The sequence below is a fragment of the Lynx rufus genome, unplaced genomic scaffold (genome assembly GCF_022079265.1).
Source record: "Lynx rufus isolate CCGP_SWC_20201006 ecotype Redwood Valley unplaced genomic scaffold, mLynRuf1.p SCAF_2, whole genome shotgun sequence".
NCBI lineage: Eukaryota > Metazoa > Chordata > Mammalia > Carnivora > Felidae > Lynx > Lynx rufus.
In genome coordinates, this window is record NW_025814834.1 from 81,511,226 (window position 1) to 81,536,628 (window position 25,403).

At 37.1% G+C, this 25,403-nt stretch overlaps 1 protein-coding gene across 4 annotated transcripts in view; it reads left to right on the top strand.

Annotated features, from left to right (window-relative positions):
- Positions 1-880: 880 nt before the first annotated feature.
- Positions 881-25,403, top strand: part of MMADHC (metabolism of cobalamin associated D) — a 37,435-nt gene continuing 12,912 nt past the window's right edge. Inside the window, exons 1-3 of one of the 4 annotated variants that reach the window (XM_047083293.1) lie at positions 881-1,004; positions 1,475-1,534; positions 6,062-6,206. In XM_047083293.1, coding sequence (XP_046939249.1) covers positions 1,526-1,534; positions 6,062-6,206 — 154 coding nt within the window. In that variant the 5' untranslated portion in view covers positions 881-1,004; positions 1,475-1,525. Of the gene's footprint in view, positions 1,005-1,043; positions 1,224-1,474; positions 1,535-6,061; positions 6,207-25,403 lie in introns of those variants that run through there. The other 3 variants (XM_047083296.1, XM_047083294.1, XM_047083295.1) reach the window with 3 other exon arrangements.

Consider the following 25,403-nt stretch of genomic DNA (forward strand, 5'->3'; position numbering starts at 1 on the left):
GTTATATGTTAGCTATATATAAACTCATTTACTCTTTACAGTGTATGGGGCAGGGGCACTGTTATTATTCCCGTTTTACAGGTGAAGAAATTAAAGCAAAAAGAGACTAAGTAACTCATCTAACATTACTTACCCAGAAATACTGGCATGAAAAAAGTATGGACTTCAATTAATTAAAAAAAAAACACAATTGGAAAAGAAAAAAAAAAAAAAAAGAGGTTAGAGTGGGAGAGATCCAAAGCATAAGAGACTGTTAAAAACTGAGAACAAACTGAGGGTTGGTGGGGGGTGGAAGGGAGAGGAGGGTGGGTGATGGGTATTGAGGAGGGCACCTTTTGGGATGAGCACTGGGTGTTGTATGGAAACCAATTCGACAATGAATTTCATATATTGAAAAAAAAACACAATTGACAAATGAAAATTACATACTGTTTATAAATAAGTCGTTTGATATATATTTATTGAGCCTATTAAGGCCTGGTACACAAATAGAAAAACCTAAGTGCCCTATGCTCGAAAACAGGGATTCGTACAAAATTAACAAGTGTGATATAAAGAACCATAGATTGTAGCTCTTGGGGGGCAGTAAGAACGCCTTAGGGTGGAGGAATCTACCAAATAGATCAATGAGTTGAGGAACCGAACGAAATGAAATGAGCCACCTAACCGAGACCAGAAGCCCTCCTCCTTCCACGTCACCCAGCCTCACCTTTCCTCCTCCTACATCGCTTTTGCCCACTATCCAATGGAAGGTAGGCTCTACATACTTACTGTGCGCGTGCGCATCATCAATTCGACGATCCTTCGCATCGATGTTTTCGGAAGCAACTTCTTCAGCCTGGTCACTACCGGCGTCGACGCTACCTCTGCTGCCGCCGCCGCCATTTTGACGGCGGAAAGAGTGAGGGTCTGGGACAGCTGGAGGCGGCGGCGGTAACTGGTACGGATGGTTTCCGCCCGCGTTAGCCCCTCCAAGTTCGCTGGTCTTGGGGCCACAGCACTCGGTATTGCTTTTATTCCCACAGGGTCCCCGTGTCTCTCCCCAGTCTTGTCACTCTGTCTTTAGGCTGTTTTTCGCTTCCTCACTGTCAGCGGCGCTTGAACCCTCGTTTGGAGCTGTTATCAACCCCCGCCACTCCCCCCGGACCTGTGTTAAAATATACCTGCCTCGACGCTGGGGACTCAGGCTGGGTCACCGACTCCTGGTTCCCCGCCCTCATCCGGTCCGAGTTGCTTTTGGGGGTGGGGGGCACAAACCGGGAGGGCCGAGGGCAGCACGGCCTCCTCTGGGCAGGGATCTGTGCCCTTTAGGGGGAGGGGAAGACCCAATTCTGGCATTCTTGGGTTACGGAGAGAGCTTGGGCTTTAGCTTTAGCTTTAATGGTGGTGGAGAGAAGCATAGAATAGTCGGCATTACCCGAGCTTTGTGTTGTTAGAGCTTAATTTGTCACTGGCCTCTTTTGTCCTTTCTCAGGAATAACTTTACGAAAGGAAAGGTATTTTGCACCCTCTCTCCCCGCTGGAAATGGCCACTGTGAGTAAATTAGTCTCTTAAGCGGTATAGTGGTTTGGGCACTTTTAGGAAATGGAGGGTTTGGTTTAATTACGGCATTGGTGGCGTAATGTTTCTTGTGAAAAGTGTCAAGGGAAGGAAGGGGTGTGAAATTCTGTTCGTATGCTTTGAAGGTAGTTTGAAAAAAACTTTCTCTTCAATACACATGTACTTGTTTCTGCAGATTCATTTTTGGAAATAAATTCAGTGCCAGCATCCTTCCAATATTTTTTAGAGACATTATTTCAGGAAATATTCAGAATCTATTTTTAAGCTTTTTATTATTTTTATTTTATTTTATTTTTTTTTGGTTCGCTAACCTGAAAGTTTTCTAGCAGTTTCAGTATAGAAGTAACCTTCCAAATCCTGCAAAATGAGAGCAAGAGGTATAATTCACATAGACCAGAAATATTTATTGATCTTAACTCTCCAATAATTATACATATCCTCCCATAAGGAGTTGATATAGGGGGACACTAGAAATACATGAAATAGCTGCATTAAAAAGTATAAAGTAGGGGCGCCTGGGTGGCTCAGTCGGTTAAGCGGCCGACTTCGGCTCAGGTCACGATCTCGCGGTACGTGAGTTCGAGCCCCACATCAGGCTCTGTGCTGACAGCTCAGAGCCTGGAGCCTGTTTCAGATTCTGTGTCTCCCTCTCTCTCTGCCCCTCCCCTGTTCATGCTCTGTCTCTCTCTGTCTCAAAAATAAATAACACGTTAAAAAAAATTTAAAAAAAAAGTATAAAGTAATTGGGGTGCCTGGGTGCTTCAGTTGGTTAAGCGTCCGACCCTTGGTTTTAGCTCAGATCATGATCATGGGGTTCCAAAGCCACGCATCGATCTCTGCACTGAGCATAAAGCCTGCTTGGGATTCTCTGTTTCTCCCTCTGCCCCTCTCACGCTTGCTCTCTCTCAAAAGACATAAGTAAACTTAAAAACAATTGTAATCATTTCTTAAAAATTAGTGCAGGTTCAAAGCTTGGTGGAGAAGAGAAACTAGGGGTTTGGGATTACTTAAAGAAGCATTTAATCTGAGTTTTGAAAGAAGAGTGAAACTTAGATAATCGGAGATTTGAATGGAAGAACAGGAGGTATGTTCAAAGACACCCTCCCTTTCAGAAATCAAGAAATCATTTCTGCCTTGTGGAATGTAAGATACATGAAAGAGATTAGTGGGAAATAATGTTGGGTTGTGGAGTTGGAATCAAATAATAGCCTTGAGTGTCGCAGTATTTAGATTTGATTCTTTAAATTGTGGTCATTTTAGCTGAGCTGTGTTAGGAAGATTAATATGGCAGTAATTAGCCAGGATAATGCAATTAAACATGATATATTAAGAGTCTAATGATGTGACAGTAGGGACAAGTCATAAAAGTAGACCACTAGTCTTGACCCCATTTTAAGGTGAATTTTTACCTAGCCGAGGGAAGGTTGTAAAAGAAACATGTGATACTCTCAAAGGAGAAACCTTAATTAGAATAGAATATTAAGGTTTAACCTGCATTTGTGTGTGCATGCATGCTGAATGGCTGTCAGTAATGAAACATGCAAGTATGTCTTCAACAACTTAGCATACATAGCAAGAGTTGTCCATGTTTCAGAAGCTGGACAGGTAAATCAGGATGCCTTGATAGGAATTTTGACAAATTGCAGTGTTCACTACTGATGATGGGAGGAGCCTTCCATAGCTACGGTGATTTGTTGCTAACCAGTGCCATTTGAAAATAGGAATCCGGGGCTGCTAGCTCTTCCATGTTTCCAAGAACAGTGCTAAATATGGGCTTTTTGTGGAAATCTACAGTTTCTCAATGCTGATATTCAATTCAAGTTTCTTCTAACAGTGTGGATCACACAAAAATGTCTAGACGGATATGGATGAATTTCCTAGATGACCAGTTTTCGGTCTTTGGTATAGACCATATTTTCTGCTCACATGACCAAAAGCAGGATTTAGTCCTAAAATAGTATCTAAAAGACTGTTTCTCTTTTTATACTAACAAAGATTTTAGAATTAAGCCTTAATAGCCTTTCATCTTCCCAAGTTTAGAATCCTAGGTTTGAAGTAATCATATAAAATACATAGTTGTCCTCATACTAAAATAAACTGACTATTCTAATTCTTGAGTTATTTATTGGCTCACTTTTAGTTCTTATATTTACCAGTTGACCCAATGGCGTAAAATCTGCCAAGTAAAGAATTAGAGGATCAAACAAGTTAGAAGATGAAATTTGAAACACGTTAGCACTGTCGTCAGCTATTCTTTCAGTGGATAAATTAGATACTTAATGGCTTATTTTGCCATTAAAATGAAACTTGGTTAAATAAATAAAGTGAAACTTGGTGAGTAGATTTTCTTAGATTGGGAAAAAAACTCACATTTTACTGTAACTTTTGTTAAAAGCTTTACCATCAAGGAAAAATACCAAAGTAGAATTAGTGGCCTTGGTACTCAGAGGCTTAAATAATCCTTAATAGTATTAGGCAGTTGCTAAAATAATTTGGATAATCTTTCTTTTTCCTTTTTTACTTGTGAAGCAATGTATTATTACACATAATATTTTAGTAATCTAAATAATATTAAATATAATATTTAATACTTTAATGTTAATGGTATATGGAACTGGTGTGGAAGTAAGTAAAACAGTGCATGTAAGCACTTAGCACACAGAACCTAGCCAACAGTAACATCCATTGATTATTTACTATTTAATATTGTCCCCTTCAGATAATATTTTATTCAATCTTTTACTTTGAGGCCTTGACTAAAATATTTTTGGAATTTAAAATTTATATTGCCTTTAGATCCTGAGCCATATTCTGTTGAATGTAAATGTCTTCAATTGTAAAGGTAAATTTCAATTACAGAAACACCCAAAAGTCTGAGTTTGTCTGGTAGGTTAAAATCTAATAACTATCACATTTGTTTCTTTGGGCAGGTTGAGTGCTAACCCAAGGGAGCGTGTTTAAATTGTTAGGTGGGCAGAATACTCTTGAGACAGGCCTTATACTTTGGAGACACATAAAGGAGGTTCTCTTTATCCAGATCTTGAAATTTGCTAGACCTAGAAGGAGAGGCAAAAGGGAAGAAATCTTATAGCAGTATAAAAGAAGGCAGAAAAATATGGGAAATGTTAGGTAGATATTTTTATGTGACTAAAGAATAGAAAAGGGAAAGGACGGTAAAGCTAGTAAGAAATTATGCCAGAGAGGTAGAAAGACCAGTTAGGATATTCTCTTCTATTTATGATAAAAAGGTCAGAATACCTGGGTTGAATTTCAGAATACTATATGAAAGGGAGAATACTCTAAAGTATCAAATGGCTACACTATTTCAATATCCTGGTGACTAGTTTACATGCCACCTCTCTAATCCCACTCCAGGCCCTACTGCCCTGAGTGGTACGTTCCTAAAAACATTCCTTGTTTTTATCAGTTTTCACTATTCTTCCCTGCCTCCAGATTAAAATTCTGGTTTGTTGTCTTGATGTAATAAGTCCTTTATTGTGTAAAATACATAGTGTTTTATAATTGCCCACAACTTAACTTTCAAGCCTGTTTTTTACTGTATTCCCTTATCTATGTATCCTCATTGAACTTTTCACTGTTTTGAAAATACCTTTTATGACTGTACATCTGTTCCTAAAGTCACTCACTGAAATGCCCCTTCTCAACTTATTGCTGTTTCTTCAAAACCTAGTGTATCCTCTGAAATTTTTTTCCTACTCCCTTTCAAGGATCTCTTAATTGTTCAAATCTTTTAACAGCATTTCACAGATAGTGTGGTATTTGTTCTTAAATATTGCCTACTAAACAAGGAGTTGGCATTTTAGTTTTTTAATGCAAAGGGACAGATAAGTAAATATTTTAGGCTTTCTGCAGTCCCTGTGCAACTGTTTAACTGCCATTATGGCATGAAAACAGCAATAGACAATACATGAGGAAAATGGAAGTGGCTGTGATAGAATAAGACTTTATTTGCCAAACAGGCAAGCTATATTCAGCTATAGTTTGCCAACCCCTGCGTTAAATTACTCTGACCCAAGTATTTTGCTAGAAGTTTATGCGTGAAAGATGTTTACACGTTCACCCATTGTAACTGACCTCAGAGTCCAGGAACAAAGGAGCAAAAAATGTACCACAAAGCTACGTACTAAAGGTTTTGAAAGTCCTTAAGAATGGAAAAATCTTATTTGTACTACGTTTTTAGTATTGTTCCTAAATAGGGCAACTTTTAGAAGTTCCTATTCTCTCTAATGTGGCACTCTTGATTCTGGCCTTTATTGGAAAGGCCACATATTTTTACACAAAGTAACTTACTGTTCGTTTTTTAATAGACTTGTTTTTTTAAAATTATATACATAATGCTTATCAAATGGTAGTTGCTCAATAATAGAATAAAATTTGGTTTTAAAAGATACATTGCAGTGTGAGGATTTGCCACAGATTGTCTAGAAGTATAAAATGTATGTTCAGAACAAATAGTTTTCATTTTTGTGTTATTCTTAGGTGCTGTGTAATAGAGCCAGACTAGTTTCCTATCTCCCAGGATTTTGCTCTTTAGTTAAAAGGGTTGTCAATCCCAAAGCCTTTTCAACTGCAGGATCTTCAGGTTCTGATGAGTCTCATGTGGCCACTACACCTCCAGATATATGTAAGTAAAACTTATTATTGATTTACATATAATTATTGCAGAACATTTTGAGTTGTGCTTTCTGTAATGTTTCTTGAGGTTTTACAAATCTTACAAGGTTAAGTTTATGCCATTAAAAATAAAATCAGTTCTGTATACATATTTATATTGGAGAACTACAATGAAAAAAAAAAGAATACATTTGGTTTTTAAAACTTATTTTCTTGAACTGTAGTTTCTATTGTAAACACACTTAGTCCTGCCTGAAACAAATCTTTTGATCCCATAAACTACTATCAATTATTTGCTGAATTTCTTAAATTTAGCTCGTATTTTGTGTATATATACACATGCATATATTATTGAAATATGATTTGCATACTTGCATTAGATTCAGAAGTACAATATAATGATTCAGCAGTCCTATATGACACCGTCTTCAGATAAATGTACTCCTAATCCCCCTTACCTATTTCACCTATGGCCCTGCCCTCCTCCCCTCTGGCAAACACCAGTTTATTCTTTTTATTTGAGACCGTTTTGTTTCTTTTATATTTTAGTCATCTCACAAAAATTTGTTCTTCCAACTAGTTCTCTTTAATGTAGAAAAGAGGAAAGATTTTTTTTTTTGGAATATAATTAATAGAGTGTATGTTAGTTTTAAGTATACAGTAAAATGATCAGTTTTGTACATTTCTCAGTGCGCATCAAGATAAGTATACTCTTGATCTCCTCTATTTCACCCCTCCCCCACACATGCTTTCCTTCTGGAAACTACCAGTTTGTTCTCTGTATTAAAGACTATTTTTGTTTGTCCCCTTTTTTCTTAATTCTGCATGAGTATAATCATATAGCGTTTGTCTTTTTCTAACTGAATTTTTTCTCTTAACATTATACCTTCTACATCCATCCATGTTGCTACAGATGGCAAGCTTTCATTATTTTTTATGGCTAATATTCCATTTTGTATGTATATCATATCTTTATACGTTCATCTGTTGGTGGGTATTTGGATTATTTCCATATCTTGGCTATTATAAGTAATGCTGCATTAAATATAGGGTCCATATGTCTTTTTCTTTTGTGTTTTCATTATCTTTGGGTAAATACCCAGTATTGCAGTTACTGGATCATTTGATAACTCGTTTTTTAAATTTTTAAAGAGTTTCCATTCTGTTTTGCACAATGGCTGCAATATAAGAATGCAGTTTCCCACCAACAGTGCGTGAGAGTTCCTTTTTCTCCACATCCTTGTCAACCCAGGTTATTTCTTGCATTATTAATATTAGCTATTCTGAGACAGGTATAAGGCGATATCACATTGTGGTTTGGGTTTGCCTTTCCCTGATGATTATTGATGTTGAGCATTTTTTCATGTGTCTGCCATCTATGTGTCTTAGACAAATGTCTCTTCAGGACCTCTGCCCCTGTTTTAATAGGATCTTTGTGTGTGTGTGTGTGTGTGTGTGTGTGTGTTAAGTTTTTTATATATATATTTTGGATATTGACCACTTATCAGGTATATCATTTGAAAATATCTTTTCCCATTCAGTAAGTTACTTTTTTTTTTTTTTTCTCGTGCTATTAATGGTTTCACTGTGCAAGACTGTTTCCTTTTGGTATAGTCCCAATAGTTTAATTTTGCTTTTGTTTCCCTTGCCCAAGGAGACATATCTAGAAAAAAGTTTCTATAGCCAATAATAAGGAAATTATTGCCTATGTTATTGAAGTGTAATGACATACAATGTTGTATTAGTTTGAGATGTACAACAGAGTAATTCAACACTTCTGAACATTATACAATGCTTACCACAAATGGAGTTACCATCGATCACCATATGATATTATTACAGTATTACTGACTGTATACCTATGCCTTACTTTTTCATCCTTCTGACTTAGTTTATTTTATAACTGAAAGTTTGTACCTCTTACTCTCTCACCTAATTAGCCCATAGTACTACCCACTTTCTCTCTGGAAACCACCACTTTTCCGGATTTGAGTATGTTTCTGCATTTTGTTTCTTCATTTGTTTTTTTATGTTTCACATGCAAATCATGTGGTATTTGTCCTTCTTTGTCTGACTTATTTCACTGAGAATTGTATCTTCCAGGTCCATCCGTCTGTGCTACAGATGGCAAGATTTCATTCTTTTCTTTATGGATGATTTATTCTATCGTGTGTATACACGTGTTCTTTATTCATTTATCTATCAGTATACACTTAAGTTGTTCGCTATCTTATCTATTATAAATAATGTTGTGTACATCAGGGTGCATATATCTTTTATTAATTTCAACATTCATTTGTTTTGAGGAAATACCCAAAGTGGAATTTCTAGATTGTCTGGTAATTCTATTTTTAATCTTCAAGGAACCTCCACACTGTTTTCTACAGTGGCTGTGCACCAATTTGCCTCCTACTAGCAGAGGACAAGGGTTCTCTTGTCACATCCTCACCAACGCTTATTTCTTTTTGTCTAGCCATTCTGACTGGCATGAAAATGCTGTCATATGAATTTATCAATATCGGAGTGAAGGAATGCTTGTTTTGTCATTTCTGTAATGATTTTCAGTTTTTCTCCAGCAAAGGCAAAACATCTTACAATGAGAAGTTTCAAAAAAGGTCTTGATTTTCACAAAATCATACACACACACACACACGCACACACACAGGTGAAACTGTATGTTATTAAAACAACACCAAAATTGAAGTTTTACACCATCTTTATATTTTTCAAAGTACTCATATTGAGAAATGAAGATGGAGATAGTAGATGCTGTATGCTTCAGGGAAAATTTCTGAGCAAGCTCAACCCATGCCTCCTCAACTCATGACACCACTCTGGAGTCCTCCTTTGTAATGAACATTGTACTCACAGCGGGGAGATTGTTAGGGTGAGGAAAAATGATCTGCACATAGGGATGATTTGTGAATATGAATATACCTGACAGACAAGGTGGAGAAGCATTCCAAGGAAAGGGGAGCACATATGCCAAGGAGGAGCTTTGAGGTTATGAATAATTAAATTGGGAATGCTAGCATGCAGGGTGGCCTGAGGCTATTAGAAAATTAAATGGAAGAGGTAGGCACGAGGCAGATGATAGAGGGCCTTATGCACCAAGCTGGTGACTTTGGATGTCACCCTTTAGGATGGTGATGTCCACACAGGTCCTGTGGGGCTCTGAGGGTGTAGAAGAGGCTTCCAGTGCTCTCTCGCTGTTCAGCCAAGGCTTAAAATAAGAACTATATTTGATTTGTTTTCGCCTGTACATAAGTATGCGAATGAAAGTTGGCAAAGCTAAAATCATTAACAACTACTGGAGGTAAAAAAAAAAAAAAAAAATTCCTACTGAAGGCAAAAGGAAACTACAGAAGGATTTTGAGTAAGACAAAATCTGGTGCGTTTTAGAATAATCACTCTCAGTCCAGATTAGAGTATTTGTCTCCAACCCGAAGTGGCTGCATTCCAAGTACATTGTGTTGGATTGTTTGTTGTCAGCTGGCACCATCGCGTCTCATGTGTCCTAAGGCTGGGAAGTAGATTTCCCTTTAATGCCTTCCCAGTAGTTATGCATTAGCTATCTGATGAGAGGAACTTGCGGAGATTTAGCAGGCACAGGTGAAGCACAGCCCACTATACCCAGAAGGCTGTGGGAGTCATAGGTGTGGTCCCACATAGCTGATGCTGGAGACCTCTGCAGAAGCTCCCATTTCACAGTGGTCCTTGTGGTCAGACCTGTTGCTTCTCAGACGCCTATAAAGCCCAATTCTTCCACTTCAAGTTGAGGAAGTCACTGTTTCTCTGACCCTCTGACTACCCCTGCTGACGGACCTTCACTTCCCAGCTTCTCCCTCCTTCAGGTAAACTGTAAGTCTTGAGTTATCCCCTTAGTCCCATAATATTGTGGCCTCCCTTATCCTGATGGAACTCAGACTGATACACGTGTGTATGAAGTAATCCACTGGATGGAGAAGATCACGTTAAAACTCCTGTTTATGTTTTAATCTCTCCATGTCATACATTTTATGACTGACGTAATGGTGAAAGAGGAAGCATGCATGACTTCTAAAGAAGTCAGAGTGCATGTGTTGAGATGTGTGCCCAATTTGTTCACTTACAGAAGTGTGAAGTTTTTAAAATTTGAGAATATTGGTAGAGAAAATGGCCTCAGTCGAGGGACAAAGCTGCCGGCCGAATGTTTAGTCGGAAAGCTATTATAGAAGTCATCCAGGAGAGAATTTAGGAGGGTCTGAAGTGAGGATGTGGCAGGGGCAGTCCGGATTGAAGTTGTACTTAGGAGGTAAAATAAATAGGAAGCAGTAGCTGATAGAGTACCTTTGAGGAGGAAAGAGAAGGACACTTCAGAGATGACTCCTAGGTTTGTAGCTTAGGTGCTTCCATTCACAGAGCAAGAGCTACCAGTCGAGTTCATTTCAGGAATGTGAGGGATGGTACAATATGTAGGAAAACTATCCCTCAACTCTACCATATAAAAGTTATGAGAGAAAACTTGATCGTGGTCGATGCAGCTACTGAATTTAAATAACAGCAAGGCCCTAGATGCTAATGCTGACACAGATGGAAGAAGTCTGGGCCCTTGAATTACCTTATGGAAGAGAGCCACCTGCCTTCGTGTTACGTGACTCAGAAATAAGCCTTCCATCATGTTAGACAACAAAATGTAGATCAGCTCATTTGGTAAAGAATGTTCAGTCTACTTTGAAAATTGCAAGGATACTATAGTAGGAGCCCCAAAGCATGCAATACCAGTAAATAATCACTGTTGATACAAAATTTTGGAAAACATATTACCCGCAGGCTTTCTGAATGTGGGGTCCATGCATAGAATAAATTTGGATGGAAAACATTACATTTTTCTTTTCACTAACATTCAACTGAAATTTAGCATTTCTTTTCATTGTGAATATAGACAACACATCCTGTGTGATTAGCAGGTCCTGTGACTTGTCACCAACAGAAAACACAGATCTTTTCCTATCACATTAGAGATCTCCCTTGACTTACAGTGGCATTATGTCCAGATAAGTCCATTGTAAATTGAGCATATCATAAATTGAAAATGCACTTAATACACTAACCTGCCCAACGTCATAGTTTAGCCTCACCTACCATAAACGTGCTCTGAACACTTACATTATCCTACAATTGGGCAAACTCATTTTAACACAAAGCCTGTTGTGTAATGAAGTGTTCAAATTTCAGTGGTGGTCTTTTTTGAATGTGTATTGCTCTTACACCATAGTAATGTCAAAAAATCCCAAGTGGAGCCATCATGAGCTGAGGAGAGTCTGTGTAGTTGTTGATGATATCTCAATACCATGTATAGTTTCACTGAATCAGAATTACAAATCCTGTAACATTAAGCATTCATAAAACACATATATTCTGTCACAAATTTCAAAAATATTTTGATAAATATTTAAACAGAATCAAGTCTTTAATATATGTACTGTGTGCATTTCAAAACATATTATGGGGGTGACTTGGTGGTTCTGTCAGTTGAGCGTCCACATTTGGCTCAGGTCATGATCTCATGGTTTGTTGGTTCAAGCCCCTGTTGGGCTTTGTACTGTGCCGAGCTTGCTTCATATTCTCTCTCTCTCTGCCTCCCCCTGGCCCTGTTTGCTCGCTGCTCTTTCTGTCTCTCTCTCTCTCTCTCTCTCTCACTCTCTCTCTCAAAAATAAATAAATACTAAAAAGATTAAAAACACTATTCTGAAAAGAGGGCCATGGCACGAAAAAGAAAAAAACACCTTGAAATATATTTCCTCAGTGTAGCAATGAATATCTAACTTATGACAACAGGGTTACTGCTTCCAAACTTTAAATGTCTAGTTTGAATACTAGCTAAGATGTGATAAACACAGAATCATACCAGACTGAAAAAATCTCATAGTAATTATAACCATCAAATGTTATTAAATAACATATAGAAAATACAGGAATACACCAAACTTTTTCATATTGTGTGTTTTGGATACATACACCTAATGTCAGTAATCTTTTTGTTTTTGAGGGCAACCATAGACCTTTAGAACTATTAAGACTACTGTCGGTATGTTTCTAATTCATCTTATCAATTTATAAATAGTAAAATTCTGGTATTTTTGTAAGGTATTTACAATATTCTTGACCTTCACTAAACTTAGTGACCTTCACTAAGTAGTTGCCTGTGTTGGACAATATATATGGTAAAGATTTTTCACTTTATTTATGAATCATGCTGGGGGTTGTAATGCCAAGACTTCAATTTCATCTACATTTTATTAATGATTCTGAAAATAGTGCTCTTTTTCTAAAACCAGAGCTCAATGGCTTAAACTTTAGTTACCAAAGGCAGCAGAACATAATCTGAATAACTTGTCATAGAATCATGTACCATCATGTCTTTCCATTTATGACCTGAAAATACCTAAAAATAATATTTTTTCAAATCACTTTAAACACTTCCCCAGGGGCACCTGGGTGGCTCAGTCCATTGAGCTTCTGACTTTGTTTCCATGATTTCACGGTTTGTGGGTTCCAGTCCTGCATTGGGCTCCACACTACCTGTGCAGAGCCTGCTTCGGATCCTCTGTCCCCCTCTGTGTCTGTACCTCCCCTATTCATTCTCTTTCTCTCAAAAATAAATACACATTTAAAAAGTAGTAAATAATCACTTTCCCATAATCAACACCCCTTCCTTCCAATAAAATACACAAAAGCTATTCCAAAGTGAGAAGCTTAACCAGTGATTTTCATAAGGTAATGCAGTATGAAATCTGGGAACTTTAATATGAAAAAACCTAGGTTGGCGTTCCTAGTCCATTACTTAAAAACTTTGTGGCCTTAATGCCATGAAGTTTTAATTTCCTCATCATGAATTGAAGATAGGATCACTTACCCCATACTGTTTTTGTGAATATTAAATAAGGTACTTACATAAATTTGAACAGAAAATGTCTGTGCAACAAACTGTTAATTCTATCCCTTACTGACTTTTAAAAATAAAGTCATCATAATAGCTGTAAACAAATAATGTGACCTTTACAATGACTTAGCGAAATCTCCACAAAGGGAACTATTTTGCATCAGGTATGACTTTTTAAGACATGGCTACACAAACACACAGCATCTGTCTTTATAAATATGGATACTTATCATATCACTATTTTCTTACAGCATATGTATGCATCTTTCTAAATTTTTGACTTGGAGTTCTGTTGGATCCAGTGTTCATGTGTTGGGTTTTGAAGTACTGCCCACCTAACTATAGAAAACTACCAATTAACATTTTCTGATGAATGTCCCTGGGCATGTAATGGCTGAATTAGTCTAAAGCAGTGATAACCACAATTACCTAAGTTAATGTGCTGTGTATTAACTGCTAGTGGGAGTATTTCAATATTTATTTTGGATGTTACAAATCGTTTGTAATGGTATTCTTTTTCTTTCTCCAAAGTTGTGGCTAGATTAAGTACTAAAATGTTCTGCCAAACACATCACCTGAAGTGGTTATATTATATTTTTAGGGGAATACATTTTGGGGATAATTTTTACTATTTATATGTCCACAAAATTGTACATCTTCACAGATCAGATGATAATAGCATCTGATATTTACTGACCTTTTCCATAGGAAATGGCAGCAAATGACTTATATATGTAATTTCCCCTAAACTTTACAGTTTTCATTAGACGGGTGCTACCAGAATCAGAAAGTAATGTATCCAAGTGGAAAAACTTGTGTTAGGCAGAACTCCAAACTCAGGTGTTGTCCAAAGCTCGCTCTCTTTTTTTTTTTTAATGGCAGGATACTGCACAGCTCTTTGATTTCCTAATGAGTGTCTAGATACCTGAACTCACTGAATCATGGCATGATGTAATGTTGAGATTTTCAGATTTTCAGAAGCCTCTCCTCCTCTCCCTCCCCATCTCCCCCCTCCCTCCATCCCTCTTCTCCTACCCCTGTGGCCCTCTCCCCCTACTCACACATTGTCTCTCTCTAAAAAAATAAAAAGTAATTAAAAAAAAAATTGAAAACAGAATTAGTTTGAGAAGTAGGCCGAGAGATCTGATAGCCCTAAATAATATATAACATCTTTTTCACTTTATTGCCACACCTCTAATTTGCTTGGAGGAATTTGTGTTAACTGTTGTAAACAAAACTTTCGTAACAAAATCCATAAAGTTTTCAGTAGTCTCAATTTTATTTTATCTTTTCTATTCTGTAGTATTTTATTTTACTTTATTTCATATTTATTTCAGAGAGAGTGTGCAAGCATGAGCAGGGGAGAGGGGTGCCAAGAGAGAGAATCCTAAGCAGGTTCCACACTCAGCAAGGAGCCCAGTGTGGGCTTAATCCTACCACTCTGAGATCATGACCTGAGCTGAAATCGAGTCAGATGCTCAACCCAGGCCCCCCTTGATAGTCTCAATTTTAGTATTTATTGTGTCTCTGTTGCAGATTCCTTGACCAGTGTTCATGTTTTTTCCAATATGCTAAAACAGTTTTTACCACCTGGAGACATTGTTGTCTTGAATCAGTATAGAGCTTTGGGCTTATCTGCATGGGGACCTGTGTTTGATTGTAAGGGAACTGTGGATAGAGAGCAATTAAAGTTACATGCTTATCCATTTGAGATTAATCGCCTCTTCCAAGTCACTAATTCATACCCCCAGTGTCCAGGAGAATTAATTTATTTCCCATGAGTGACCACTTGACTCTGCTAAGGTATTTTAACTCACCTGGGCCTAATATAGAACAAATTTTACACTGTATAACTTAGTTACTGCCAAAAACATAGTTTGTTTCCCTGTCTCTTTCCCACCTTGTTTACTGAATGCCAAGACAGTCTTCCTTTTGACCCTACCAATGATTTAACTCTGAATAGTTTCAATCTGGTCATGGACAGTTAAGATTGTGTGACATTAGACGTGGGATTTGTACTATTTAAAATAATGTTATTTATTTTTACTCACGCATAATTAACATACAGTGTTTTATTAGTTTCAGATGTACACTGTAATGATTGAACAATTCTCTGTATTTCTCAGTGCTCCTTAGGATAAGTGTACCCTTAAACCTTTTATCTTTTTTGCCTAAATTCTCACCAGCCTCCCCTCTGGCAACCACCAGTTTGTTCTCTGTATTTAAGAGTCTGGGGTTTTTTTGGTCATTTGTGTTGTTTCTTAAACTTTACACCTGAGTGAAATCGTACAGTATTTGTCTTTCTCTGAGTGGCTTGTTTCATTTACGATTATACCCTGTAGGTCAATCCATGTTGTTACAAATGGTAAGATCTCATTCTTTTTTAGGGCTGAGTAATATTCCATTGTATATATCCACCACACCTTTTATCCATTCATCTATGAGTGGACACTTGGGTTGCTTCCATATCTTGGCTATTATAAATAATGTTGCAATAAACATACCAATGCATGTATCTTTTCGAATTCATGTTTTTGGTGTTTTGAGGAGGAGGGGGTAAATACCCAGTAGTAGAATTACTGTCTCATATGGTAATTCTATTTTTATGTTTTGAGGAACATCTATAGTATTTTCTGCAGTGGCTGCATCAGTTTGCATTCCTACCAACAGTGCAGGAAGGTTCCCTTTTCTCCACATCCTTGCCAAAATTTGTTATTTCTTGAGTTTCTGATTTAGTTATTCTGAAGGTTTAAGGTGATATCTCACTGTGGTTTTCATTTGACTTTCCCTGATGATGAGTGATGTTGGGCATCTTTTCCTGTGTCTGTTGCCCACCTGTATGTGCCTGGGTGTCTGTTCAGGTCCTCTGCCCATTTTTAATTGGATTATTTGGGATTTTTTGATGCTGAGTTGTGTAAGTTCTTTACATGTTTTGAATATTAACCTGTTATCAGATATATCATTTGCAAATATTTTCTCCCATTTGCCTTTTTGCTTTGTCATATATTTTGCCTTGTCATATGTTGCCTTTTTGCTTTATCAGTGGTTCGTTGCTCCATGCAAAAGTTTACTAATTTGGTGTAGTAACAATAGTTGAGTTTTGCTTTTGTTTCCCTTGTCTTAGGATCTAGATCTAGAAAAATGTTTCTATAGCTAATGTCAAAGACCTTACTGCCTATGTTTTCTTCCAGTATTATGGTTTCAGGTCTCACATTTATGTCTTTAATCCATGTAGAGTTTGTTTCTGTGTATTAGTGTAAGAAAGTGGTTCCGTTTCATTCTTTTGCATGTAGCTGTCCAGTTTTCCAGCACCATTTGTTGAAGATACTGTCTTTTCCCCAGTGTATATTCTTGCCTGTTTTGTCATAGGTTAATTGACCATGTAAGTGTGGATTTAATTCTGGCCTCTGTAGTCTGTTGCACTGATCTATGTGTCTGTTTTTGTGCCAATGCAATACTGCTTTCAATCCTACAGCTTTGTAGTATATCTTGAATACTGGGATTGTTATACCTCCAGCTTTGTACTTCTTTCTCAACATTGCTTTTTCTACATGGGTTTTTTTTTTGGGGGGGGGGGGTCCATACAAATTTTAGGATTGTTTATTCTAGTTCTGTGAAAAATTTTATTTTGATAAGGATTGCATTAAATATGTAGATTGCTTTGGGTAATGATGGAAATTTTAACAATATTGGCTCTGCCAATTCATGTGCATCATATATCTGTCATTTGTTTGTGACATCTTTAATTTATTTCATCAGTGTTTTATAGTTTCCTGAGTACCAGTCTTTCACCTCCCTTGTTAAGTTTATTCCTAGGTATTTTATTCTTTTTGGTGCAATTGTAAATGGAATTGTTTTCTTAATTTCTCTTTCTGTTATTTCATTACTAGTGTACAGAAATGCAAGAAATTTCTCTATATTAATTTTCTATCCTGTAACTTTATTGAATTCAGTTATTCTAGTACTTTTTGGTAGTCTTCAGGGTTTTCGGTATATAGTATCATGTCAGCTACAGACAGTGGAAATCTTACATCTTCTTTACTATTTTGAATGCCTTTTATTTCTTTTTCTTGCCTGAGTGCCCTGCCTAGGACTTCTAGTACAATGTTGAATAAAACTGTTGAGTGAATATCCTTAACTTATTCTTGATCTTAGAGGGAAAACTCTCAGTTTTTCACCATTGAGTATGAAACTGAATTTTTCAAATACAGCCTTCATTATATTGAGATATGTTCCCTCTGAACCTACTTTGTTGAGAGTTAATCTTGAAGGATGTTATATTCTTCAGTTGCTTTTTTTACGTCCGTTCAGATCATATGGTTTTTGTTCTTTTTTCTTTTTAATATTTTAAACAATTTAGAAGTTTATATCTCTTTCACATCCAAATCTGTCCAGAAATAGGTTGTGGAGGGGCGCCTGGGTGGCGCAGTCAGTTAAGCGTCCGACTTCAGCCAGGTCACGATCTCGCGGTCTGTGAGTTCGAGCCCCGCGTCAGGCTCTGGGCTGATGGCTCAGAGCCTGGAGGCTGTTTCCGATTCTGTGTCTCCCTCTCTCTCTGCCCCTCCCCCGTTCATGCTCTGTCTCTCTCTGTCCCAAAAATAAATAAACGTTGAAAAAAAAAATTAAAAAAAAAAAAAAGAAATAGGTTGTGGGGTTCTTGGGTCATTCAACAAAGTTACCAGGGAGCCAAGCTCCTTCCAGCTCACTGCTCTACTAACAGGTGCAGCTCTGCTCCTCCTGGTCCAAAATGATTGCAAGTTGTACAGCCATCGTATTGTGTATTCTAAGCAGCAGGTTGGAGGGAAATGTGCTCTCTCCCTTTAAAAGACACATTTTGAAATATCCATCTAATACTTTCCTTGCATCTCAGAACTTAATCATATGACTTTACCTAGGTGCAAGGGAGGCTGGGAAATGGGGTCATTGAGCTAGGCAGTCAATGTGTCCAACCAAAATTTAGAAATCCTGTTATTAAAAAAGAGGGAGAATGAATATTGGGAAGCATCTGGACATCTTTGCCTCTTCTCACTACACAGAGTTCCCAGAACCAGTGATGCTTCCTTTCTCCTTGGGCTTATCCCTTGTGTCAGATCCCTCATATCCCTATAGATAAACCCCATAGTCTTCGACCTCTTTGCCTGGTGTAGAAGATGCAATTTTCCAAAGAGGGCCATACCAATGTCTATCCCATCTCACATGTGTCCTTTCTCTTAATGTGATCTATCACTTTGATTTGCAAATACTGAACCACCCTTGTGTACCTGAAATAAGGTGCATTTAATCATTGTGAATGATTTTTTTAATGCATAGTTGGATTTTGTTTAGTAATTTTTTGTTCAGGATCTTTGCATCTGTGTTCATTTGAGATGTTGGTACATACTTTTCTTTTTTTGTAGTGTCTTCATCTGGTTTTGGTATCAGGGTAATGCTGGCCTGATGAAATGAATTTGTAAGCTTCCTGCATCTTCTATATTTTGGAATATTTCTAGAACAATAGGTATTAACTCTTCTTTATATGTTTGTTAGAATTCACCTGTGAAGACATCTGATTCTAGACTTCTGTTTGTTAGGAATTTTTTGAGTACTGTTTCAATGTCATTGCTAGTAATTGGTCTGTGTAAATTTTATATTCCTGATTCAGTTTTGGAAATTTATGTTTCTAGGAATTTTTTCATTCCTGTTATATTCTGCTTTCTGTTGATATATAAGTTTACATGATATTCCCAATTTGTGTTTCGTGTACCTGTGATGTCAGTTGTTATTTCTCCTCTTTTATTTATGGTTTTATTTACTTGATTTTTCTCTCCTTTGGTGAGTCCGACTAAAGGTTCATCAATTTTACTGATGTTTATCAAAGAACTGGATCATGGTTGCATTGACCTATTGTGGATTTGGGGGGGGGGTGGAGGTGGTCTCCATTTTACTTGTTTCTGCTCTAATCTGTTATTTCCTTTTTTCTGTTGGTTTTGTGCTTTTTCTTTTCTACCTCCTTTAGATACAAGATTAGGTTATTAGAGATTTTTCTTGCTTCTTGAGGTATGCCTGTGTTTCTGTAATCTTCCCTCTTAGAACGTCTTTCATGACATTCCAAAGATTCTGGACATTGCGTTTTCATTTGATTTGTCTTCATGTATTTTGTATTTCCTCTTTATTTCTTTTAGGCACATTCAATGTTTTCTTTTTCTTTCTCGTCTTCAGCTTGGTTGTTCTCCGTTACTGTATCTTCCCAGTAACTGATCCATCCTTCTGTGTCCTGTAATCTGCTGTTGATTCCTGATAGTTTTTTTTTTTGTTTTGTTTTGTTTTCTGGTTTTTTTTTTTTGTTTTTTTCAAATACTGAGATAACTCCATTTCATTTAGGTCTTGGCTGTGGTTTTGTTCTCATTTCATTTGGGATGTGTAGTCCTCTGTCTCCTCATTTTGTTTAACTATCTGTGTGTGTTTCCTCGTATTCGGAAAGTCAGCTTTTTATCCTGATCTTGAAAGTAATAGCCTTATGAAGAAGAGGTACTGTGGTACCCTGTAACGCAATTTCCCCTGTTCTCCAGAGCCAGGAACTTCAGGCCTGTCTCCACTGCAGATTGCTTGCTCCCTACTGTTGTGGCTGAGCCTTGTTTGCCTTTTGTCCAGTAAGCTGCAATGGCCCACTTTGCTTGTTGTGTGCATTTGGTCCCTGTGCTGTCAAGGGGCCAGTCTGGAGCCACCAAGGCATGTTGGGCAGCATCAACAGTCAACCAGATGCCTGCCCTCAGTCCATCTGCTGGGGCTGCAGTTGCACTGATTATTGGGGCACTGTCTTTGCAATGCCAGCTATAAGGTTCAGCTGCTGGGACTGAGTGTGCCCAGGTGTGTGTGATTATCTTTCCTTCTTCCTAGAGCAGGAGTCTCTTTAGAGTGACACAGGTTCTTGCCATATCTGCTTGCAAGGTATTTCATGGCACGAGTTCCTTTGGCAGGATGGCTGCTAAGCGTGGCAGATTGGATAGGGTAGATCTGAAAGGGAGCACTGTAGCAGGGCACATGATGGTAGCAAGACAGGTGGAAGAGTGCTCCTGCTAGTTCCTGCAAGTGGCCTGCTGTCTAGACTGAGGCCGGGATTCTTGGAGAAGTCTCCTAAAGATCCCAGGCTCTTCTCAAATTGTTACTTTTATATTGTATTTCAACTGGGTTGTTAATGCTTTTTTTAAGGTTGTTATGCTTCAATTTCATATCTCTTTCTGCCTCTCTTAGAGCTAAGTCTGCTGATTTTTAAAGTACCTAGAGTTAAGCCTGATTGAAATAAATAAATAAATAACTCGCTCACTCGCTCCTCTGCTTCTGAAAGCCAAATGTTATGCAGACTCATCTTCCTAGTGTAGGTTCTCCCCCCACCCCAAGCCTGAGGTGCTCCTTCTCTATGATTGTGGGACCCTCTAATTTGTGGTTAGTCTCTCTGCGGGGGTTGGTTCCTGACTGCATCTTTGCCCCTGTTACTCTTTTTGTGATATGGCCCTCTCTGTATGATTAACGGTAGAAAGTCTATTCTGCCAGTCTTCAGGATGTTTTCAGAGTTAGTTGTTCTGATATGGCTGTTAACCTTGTTGTGTCCATGGGGCAAAGTGAGCTCAGGATCCTCCTGTCGTGTCATCTTCCCAGAAGTCCTCAATATATGAATTCTTATTGAATCAATAACGTACCCACATCTACAAAGTCTGCTTCTTCTAATCCAGTTTGCACATCACTATCATATTAAGTCTAAAACATTTTCATCATGTTACTTCCTTGATAAACCTTGGCTATTTCCCACTGCTTTCACTAGCATTTCACAAACTGTCCTCAAGCTATGCATCATTGTTCAAGTTCTAAAAACAGTTTTGTGTTTTTTTTAGTTCTGTGAGTAGATTTAAGTAAGAATATATATCCTAATATATCCTAAAGGGATTCCACACAGAAATCTTTTTACTTGCAATACATTACTTACGGTGTCACGTAAGATGACCAGGGGAAGAAAACCTTCCCTGGTTTTCTTGCCCTGTTTTTCTTTTATAACTTCATCTCTTATTACTCCCCAGTTTATATATTCTCAAGGCTAACCACATAACGTATCATAAATGAAAAATGTGTCATTCAAAATGTATAGATTGCTGAGTATATAAAGAATTTTTATAGAGATAATTGGAAAAAGACAACCAATAAAAAACCAAATTTTTTTAAAGTAGGCTCCATACCCAGCATGGAGCTTGAACTCACAACCCCGAGATCAAGAGTCACATGCTCCATGTACTGAATCGACTAGGTGACCCAGAAAATTCTTTTTAGAAATGCATATGAACAGGTATTCCAAGAAGAGAAAACCTAAATAACCAGCCAACACATAAAGATATACTCAAATCTACTATTAATATGGGATATTTCTTTTCTTTAAAGAAACTTAGATCTTCAGTCTTTAAAACTCATCTTCTTCAAAATACCTGAAATCTTTGTTAGAAGGTGGGGGAGAGACATTAAAGTATCCCCCAAACTAAGGCACTTTGAGACCAGAAAACAAAACACTCCAGTTCATACAGTTTACAGAGTTTTATTCAGGGTTAACTTACAGGTGGGATCAGACAGAGGGCAGTCCACAGCAGCTAAATAGTTACTCTCTGTAAAATCCATACCTTAGTGCATTGATTTTATAGAGCAAGGAGAAAAGGACAAAGGTCATTATAGTGAGATCAAAGGGTTTACATGTACTTCAAAGGGCATGCATGCTCCTAATTGACAGCTAACCTTCAATTAGATCTTGGGGCACCACCTGTGCATCAGAAAGAGGAAAGAAATACTATGTTATCTCTAACAGATTTATGGGAGGCCAGAACAAGCCTTTCCCTGTCCCAGCCTTGTAGGCATTTCTACAATACGTATTTTAATCTCTGAAGAATCTGGAACATGTGGCCCTAAGAGAGGTGATTCAGCAAACATGAACAAAATGAAAGACCAAAATTAGAGTCCATATTGTCAGTACTTCTGCAATGTTTTACTTTGTGAACTGACTCAAGTCAGTCATTAATGGCTATCTAGATATAGCCTTATTGGCTTAGTGTGATCTGCAGATCAGTAGCATCAGCATCATCTGAGAATGTGTTAGAAAGGAGGAATCGTGAGCCCCACACCAAACAGTACGAATCAGATTCTGCGTATTAACAAAGATCTCAGGTGATTCTTAAATACTTAAAACTTTGGGAAGTATTAGACTAATTTGGGTTGAGAATCATGAGACAGGGTCTGTTAGTCATGAAAGAAGTCCATGATTGATGGGTGATGTCTGTCATAGGTCTGCAAAAGGGATATGGTGGCACTTTAGATCTAGTGGTGGGGCAGCCATTCTATCATACCCATTTCTACTCATTTAGTTCTAGCAAAGTATTAAAAAATATTTTTATTGTCAACTAATTCTGCAGCAATTATCCCTTTAAACAAAACTGCTCTACTTTTTTGTTTTATTTTCTACTTTGTTCTTTTCTAGATCTTTTTAAATTTTTCACAAGGTAAGATATTTGTCAAGATTTAAGCAATGTGGTCTGTTCTTCTGTAAGAATTTAATCCATATTAACTCCTGTGGCTACAAACAGGACATTAGGTCACATTGGTTGATATGAGATTTTTTTTCCCAGTCTATTAATATTTTGTGCCCTCAGGTAACTGCAGTTGAATGGCCCTCTCCAAAGGTAACCACTATTAAGTTCAGTATCTTTTAGATCTTTTTTCCTGTATTTAAAAACATAGGGACACTTGTGTGGCTCAGTCAGTTAAACTTCTGACTTCAGCTCAGTTCATGTTGTCACAGTTCATGAGCTCAAGCCCTGCGTCAGGCTCTGTGCTGACAGCTCAGAGCCTGGAACCTGCTTTGGATTCTGTGTCTCCCTCCCTCTCTGCCCCTCCCCCACTTGCACACTGTCTCTCTCAAAAATAAATAAGCATTAAAAATTAAAAAAAAAAAAAAAAGATTCTCTCTCTCCCTCTACCCTTCTCCTAGCTTATGTGCTCTCTCTTTAAAAAAGAAAAATAAACTTAAAAAATAAAAGCATAAATATAAGAATGTAGAATAAATGTCACATAGACTATTTTTGACTAACCTTTTTCTTTTAATGTGTCCTACACTTTGTTCAACATCAGTAAGCGTTTATTGTATTTTTTTTAATTCAAATATAATTAATATACAATGTTATATTAGTATCAGGTATACAATATGATTTAAACCAAAAAATTTGGTTTTCTATACATTATTCCCTGTTCATCACATAAGTGTACTCTTAATTCCCTTCACCTATTTCACCCTTCCCTCCCAACCACCTTCCCTCTGGCAACCACCAGTTTTCTATATTTAAGATTCAGTCTCTTTTTTCCCTTATTTGTTGTTTTGTTTTTTAAATTCCACATAAGAGTGAAATCATACAGTATTTGTCTTTGACTTACGTTGTTTATTATTATACCCACTGCATCCATCCATATGTTGCAGACAGCGAGATCTCATTCTTTTTTATTGTGAAGTAATGTCCCATTGTGTATATATACACCACATCCTCTTACCCATTCATCTGTTGATGGACACTGAGTTGCTTCCATATCTTGGCTATTGTAGCTAATGCTTCAGTAAGCATAGGGGTGTATGTATCTTTTCGAATTAGTGTTTTTGTTTTCTTTGGTTAAATACCCAGTACTGGAATTACTGAATCATATGGTAATTTTTTTTTTTTTTTTTGAGGAAATTCCATACTGTTTTCCGCAGTGACTGCACCAATCATATGGTAATTTTGTTTTTTATTTTTTGAGGAAATTCCATACTGTTTTCCACAGTGACTGCACCAGCTTGCATTACCACCAACAGTGCATCTTTCACAAGTGTACCTTTTTCTCCACATCCTCACCAAATTTATTATTTCTTCAGTTTTTATGTTAGCCATTCTGACAGATGTAATGTGATATCTCATTGTGGTTTTTGATTTGCATTTCCTTGATGATTAGTGATGTTCAGATCTTTTCATGTGTCTTTTGACCATTGTCTTTGGAGAAAATGTCTGTTCTCTCCATGTTTTAATTTGATTTGGCAGGGCAGGGTGGGGGGAGGCAGGTGTTTGATGTTAAATTATGTAAGTTCTTTATATATGTTGTATATTATTATTCTCTTATCAGAAACATTATTTGCAAATGTCTTCTCCCATTCAGTATGCTGCCTTTTTGATTTGTAGTCCTTTTGTTGATAGTTTTCTTCACTGTGCAAAAAAGCTTTTTATTTTGATATAGTCCCAATAGTTTAATTTTGCTTTTGTTTCCCTTGACAAAGGATATCTAGAAAAATGTTTCTGTAGCTGATGTCAAAGCAATTACTGCCTGGGTTTTTTTTTTTGTTTTTTTTTCCTGCCTGTTTTCTTCTAGGAGTTTTATGGTTTCAGCTCTCACATTGAGACCTTTAATCCATTTTGAGAGTATTTTTGTATATAAGAAAGTGGTCCAGTTTCATTTCTTTTGCATGCAGCTAACCAATTTTCCCAACACTATTTGTTGAAGACTATCTTTTTCCCGTTACAAATTGTTGCCTCTGTTGTAAATTAATTGACCATAAAAGTGTGAATTTATTTCTGGACTCTGTATTCTGTTGCATTGATCAATGTAACTGTTTTTGTGCCAGTGCCATACTGCTTTGATTACTGACTTTGTGGTGTATCTTAAAGTCTGGGATTGTGGTACCTTCAGTTTTGTTCTTTTTCACAATTGCTTTGGCTGTTAAAGTTTTTTTGTGGTCCCATACAAATTTTAGGATTATTTGTTCTTGTTCTGTGAAACTTCTGTTGGTAATTTTGGTAGGAGTTGCGTTAAATCTGTAGATTGCTTTAGATAATATGGACATTTTTAACAATATTGGTTCTCCAAATCCATGTGCATCACATATCTTTCAATTTGTTTGTGGAATCTTCAGTTCTTTTATCAATGTTTTACAGTTTTCAGAGTATGAGTCTTTTACCTCTCGGTTACGTTTATTCCCAGGTATTTAATTCTTTTTGGTGCTATTATAAATGGGATTGTTTTCTTAATCTCTCTCTCCTTTTATTAGTATATAGAAATGTAACAGATTTCTGTGTGTATAAACCATATACACACATATATATATTGTGTATATATATATATGTGTGTATATGTATATATGATGTGCAATTGCTGGTGTGTGTGTGTATATATACACACTTATGTGATCCAGCAATTGCACATCTAGATGTTTACCTAAACAATCCAAACATACTAATTAAAAGTGATACATGCACC